The 4,437-nt window shown below is 32.3% G+C and overlaps 1 protein-coding gene across 1 annotated transcript in view; it reads right to left on the minus strand.

The window, feature by feature from the left end:
- Nucleotides 1-2,218: 2,218 nt before the first annotated feature.
- LOC105625629 (mediator of RNA polymerase II transcription subunit 14) overlaps nt 2,219-4,437 on the minus strand; it is a 19,002-nt gene continuing 16,783 nt past the window's right edge. The window contains exons 22-24 of the mRNA XM_012206951.1: nt 3,214-3,483; nt 2,870-3,136; nt 2,219-2,389 (exon numbers count right to left, since the gene is read on the minus strand). Of these exons, the coding sequence (XP_012062341.1) occupies nt 2,219-2,389; nt 2,870-3,136; nt 3,214-3,483 (708 nt within the window). The remainder of the gene's footprint in view (nt 2,390-2,869; nt 3,137-3,213; nt 3,484-4,437) is intronic.

A 4,437-nucleotide genomic window follows, 5' to 3' on the forward strand; every position in this document is an offset into this window, starting at 1 on the left:
ATTCACTTAGTTTAAGTTCAAAGTTTAAAATATTTAGTAATGTTCAGTTTCGTTTCGGTGCAATTAAGAATTATCATGTGAAATAGGTGTATCAAAATGTATTCAAATTTTATATACAGAGACTGATACCTGACCTAAAATGTATATATATTTGAGATGCGATTATTGATATACAGTTGTATTCCAATACATTATTATTAACTATGAGTATTGTACAATATATAAGAATATAGTACGATTGATTTTTGTTAAGAGTATTATGTTTTTTGTAAAAAAAAAAGGAAGCTGTATACACAGAACCAAAATAAAAATTTTATATATATATATATATATATATATTATTCATAAATGCCAGATAAAATGTGTAATGTGAATTGTTTTCTTCTGTCGATTCTTCCTATGGCGACATATCAAGAGTCAGTTCGTAAAATTAATAATTAGTTAAGTTAATTCTCAGTACCCGCATCTCAAAAAAGTCCCTATCTATTATATCCGAGTATTTGTAATTCAACGTTTTTTTTTTGCTTGTATCTCAAATTGTGCATCGATTTTAACTATTTTTTTTTTAATCTATCGTTTGAAGACTGAAAAAAAAAGAATTTTTGAGTTAGAAAGTCTAAAATGTCGTAGCATAAAAGATATTTTGTAGTAAGTAAAAAGAGATCGAAAAAAAACGTCTAAACTATGAAAATCGAGGGAGGGTTACGCTAATCCTTTATGAGTACTAAGGATTAATTTGATTAAAATGTCAACGACTTATTCATTATGTTAATAATGAAGTATGTCGATTATAAAATATACAACTATTATATATTTGTATGTATATAAAAATTGTATGACTGATGAAACATACTACATATACTACAAGGGGTGGCGTACCTGTAATCCAAATGTCATACCATTAAATTATCTTACTAAATCTATATTTGTAATCAATTTTTTTAAACTGTGTGAGTAAATTCTATACTTCATGGAAATTTTCAGAAGGCAACATGGATTCAAAGGATAGTTGACTTAAAAAATGCATTCTATTTTCATGCTATTAGTTCATTCTTATTGTTGTCAAATATTAAACAAAGGCAAATGAAATGATGTTATAAGCGCAAAACAGAGTATCACCTATCATGTTGAGCATTAAATAAAAGTTGCATTTTTTTTGCGAAAGCAAAAAATTTAGTAATATCGGAAATGTTTCTGTTCATATTGTACAATTATGCCGTTCTCAAGATTTGTGCAAAAAGTAATCAAATATGTATAAGGCACAGCGACAAAATAACAGTTATATTGAATGACAATTTTTCAAGCTTGCTAATTCTATATCAGTATCAATTCTGTTAAAAATAAATATATGCAGAGCAAATGGATTTTGTCAAACCCAACAAATTTTTACGAAATAATAAATTTATTCGTACAATTAAAAAACCGATACTCCCCACAAGAGTATGGTTAATGAAATAATTAAATGGTATGACAATTCATGCATCTCCTGCATCAAATAAATTGTAGTACTCAGATTCATCTTAAATCTAAGAAATTTACTTAAAAACATTTTTACATTTGTCTTTTTCATATATCTATAATGCCTTTTATTTGCAACATCATAAATTATTTTGTATTCATACTAAACTTCTTATATTAATACTAAACTTCTATATGTACATTATAAAAAGATAATAGATTCGTATTTTTGATTATACTTATATAATTTTCAACAAAGAATATTATTTTACATGAAAAATGTAATAACTGTTGTTAGCAAGTACAGTTGCAATAATTTTTTTTAATTAAAGTTAAATTAAGTTACGCGTTGAATGATTCCAATATAATTCTTGTAACCTAATTCTTATAATACAATTTATATACATTCATTTTAGCATATTTGCTTTAATAATAGAGTTTGCTGATTGTAATACTAAAATATAAAGCGTATATCTACAATATCAAACTTAGATGCGAGATTGTCACAAGAAACATGCACATTCAATTATCCTATTTTTATCAGCTGTCCATTTTTCATCTTTGTTAGATTAAAAACGCAGCGAACACGACATAGTTTTCTCTCTCCTAATATGCCCCATAAAATGTAAATCTTCTCATATTAGAATAGCGCAGTCGGATTATCTTTTCTTGCGAATTCTTTGAGTCAAAGTTTACATTTTTAGTTCATCCACGTAGGATGACTCGATAGACACAGGGGATTAGGAGAGTAAAGCAAGTCCTATTGAGGCGGGCCGCCCATCATCCCCATCGGTTGCATGCCTTGGATTCCGTATGGTCCTGGTCCCTGTGGTGGACCTTGACCAGCAGCCATGGGCGAATGCATTTGCATCGCTGTGTTCTGAATTTGCTGTGCGGAAGCTACTTGAGTTCCTGCCGGGGACGGCACGACCTAAACAAATGTAATTTGATACTCTATTAAATTTTTATAAAAATGTTTGTTGGCGATATTCGTTGGTATCTTAAATTATTAAATTTCAATTTAACTATACCATTCATATATGATTTATATTGGGAGCCATATTTTCCATGAATTTATGATTGTAAAATGATTTTTAAAAAATAAAAGAAGAAATAGAATATTGTTATTAGTCTGTATATATTTTACACTGTGTATATTTTAGGGTCAATTCTTTTCAGCTGAATTTCTTACTAAATCATTTATTTTTCCTTCTTTCCTCTCAGAGAAAAAGAATAGATCAATTATGACGTCAACATGATGAAATTAATTAATTTCGATAAATTAATTAATATCGTATAAAAGAAAAAATGGAAAAAAGTGATTCTGATTCTCATTTCTGGCATAATCTAATAGGCATAATCTAATAGCCTTATGATCAACACACTAAGTTTCTTCTATTGAAATTATCACCTGTGATATAACTGGCGGTTCCGACGGTAATGTGAAATTAGCCAAAAGATCGCGTACAGCGGGAAACAGCGAACACTCTGACTGATTCGCACCGTACTCGGCGAATCTCTTTAGCTGCATAGACGCTGCCGCAATCGCTGAGGGAGGTGGAGTAAGATCTCTTCTATCCGCTAGCTGTGTTATATTCGTATTGACATCATGCACGAACGGCAACACCAAGGACGGCGTCTCTCCTTGATATGATATTCCTAATCTCGTTATTTGCAACTGCGAAATAAGTATAAGTTTAAAGATCGATTGAGAATAAGCAAATCATGTGCGACATAAAGAATATGAATACTCACGAAAAATAAAATTTTACTTCTGCAAACGTGTACTCCTTCCGTACCAGGAGGCACGATTGGCCCCGCGGAAGGTGGGATACGCAAACATAATTGCACGGACCACTTCAGCTGCTGCTGCTGCACAAGACTGGGAACTAGATCCAGTTTCATTATTTGCACGAAATCCTTTAACACTTTGAAACGTACGTTAAGCATCCTCCCGAAACCGGACAGCGTGTTGTGTTTGTAAGGCGGGGCAGCTACCCGCGTGTCGAAGAACTTTTCGATAATCTGTGAATAAAATAGTTTATTTCTTTTTAATTATTCATACTGAGAAAGTATAATCATCATGTTATCATATTAATTTATTATTGGTTTTAATGATATAATATATATGTATATGTACAATGTCAATATACATATTCATATAAATATATATATATATATATATATATATATATACAGGATGTCTCATAAGATGGTGGGTCGAGCCACATTGGGGATAGAGAATGGATCAAAGGGAACAAAAAATTCTTATACTATTTTGAGATACTCGCTATAGTTTTCGAATTAGAAAAGGAAATGTCTAAGCCAATATGTGATTAAGTCGTGCCGCGCGAATTCGTAGGACGGCCCACTCGAGCGGCGGCGGCGGCGACGCGCAGGGAGAGGGAAGTAGCGCTTCGTTGCCTAGCACAGCCTGGCATGACAGTTCTATGTGTTTCGCCGCATCGCGCCTACATTATCCAAAAATGTTATTTTAGCTGAGGTTTTCCTTATACATTTCTTATCATTATAAATCGCGTTATTTAGCACGATTAAATACATTTTAACACAATTATAGATATGTTAAGCGATGTAATTAATTAGAGCATTACGCAAAGTATATGCTGATCGTCGCGATACCTTTCTGCTTGCTTTATTATACGATGTTTTTATTTAATTACGCTTCGAGACACACTTCGTCGCGTCGTTTTATGCTATATTTAGTCGGCAACGAAGCGCTACTTCTCTCTCCCTGCGCGCCGCCGCTGCCGCCGCTCGAGTGGGCCGTCCTACGAATTCGCGCGGCGCGGCTTAATCGCATATTGGCTTAGACATTTCTTTTTCTAATTCGAAAACTATAGCGAGTATCTCAAAATAATATAAGAATTTTTTGTTCCCTTTGATCCATTCTTCATCCCCAATGTGGCTCGGATCCATCTTATGAGACATCCTGTATATATATATATATATATATATATA

The sequence above is a fragment of the Atta cephalotes genome (assembly GCF_000143395.1).
Source record: "Atta cephalotes unplaced genomic scaffold scaffold00003, whole genome shotgun sequence".
Lineage (NCBI taxonomy): Eukaryota > Metazoa > Arthropoda > Insecta > Hymenoptera > Formicidae > Atta > Atta cephalotes.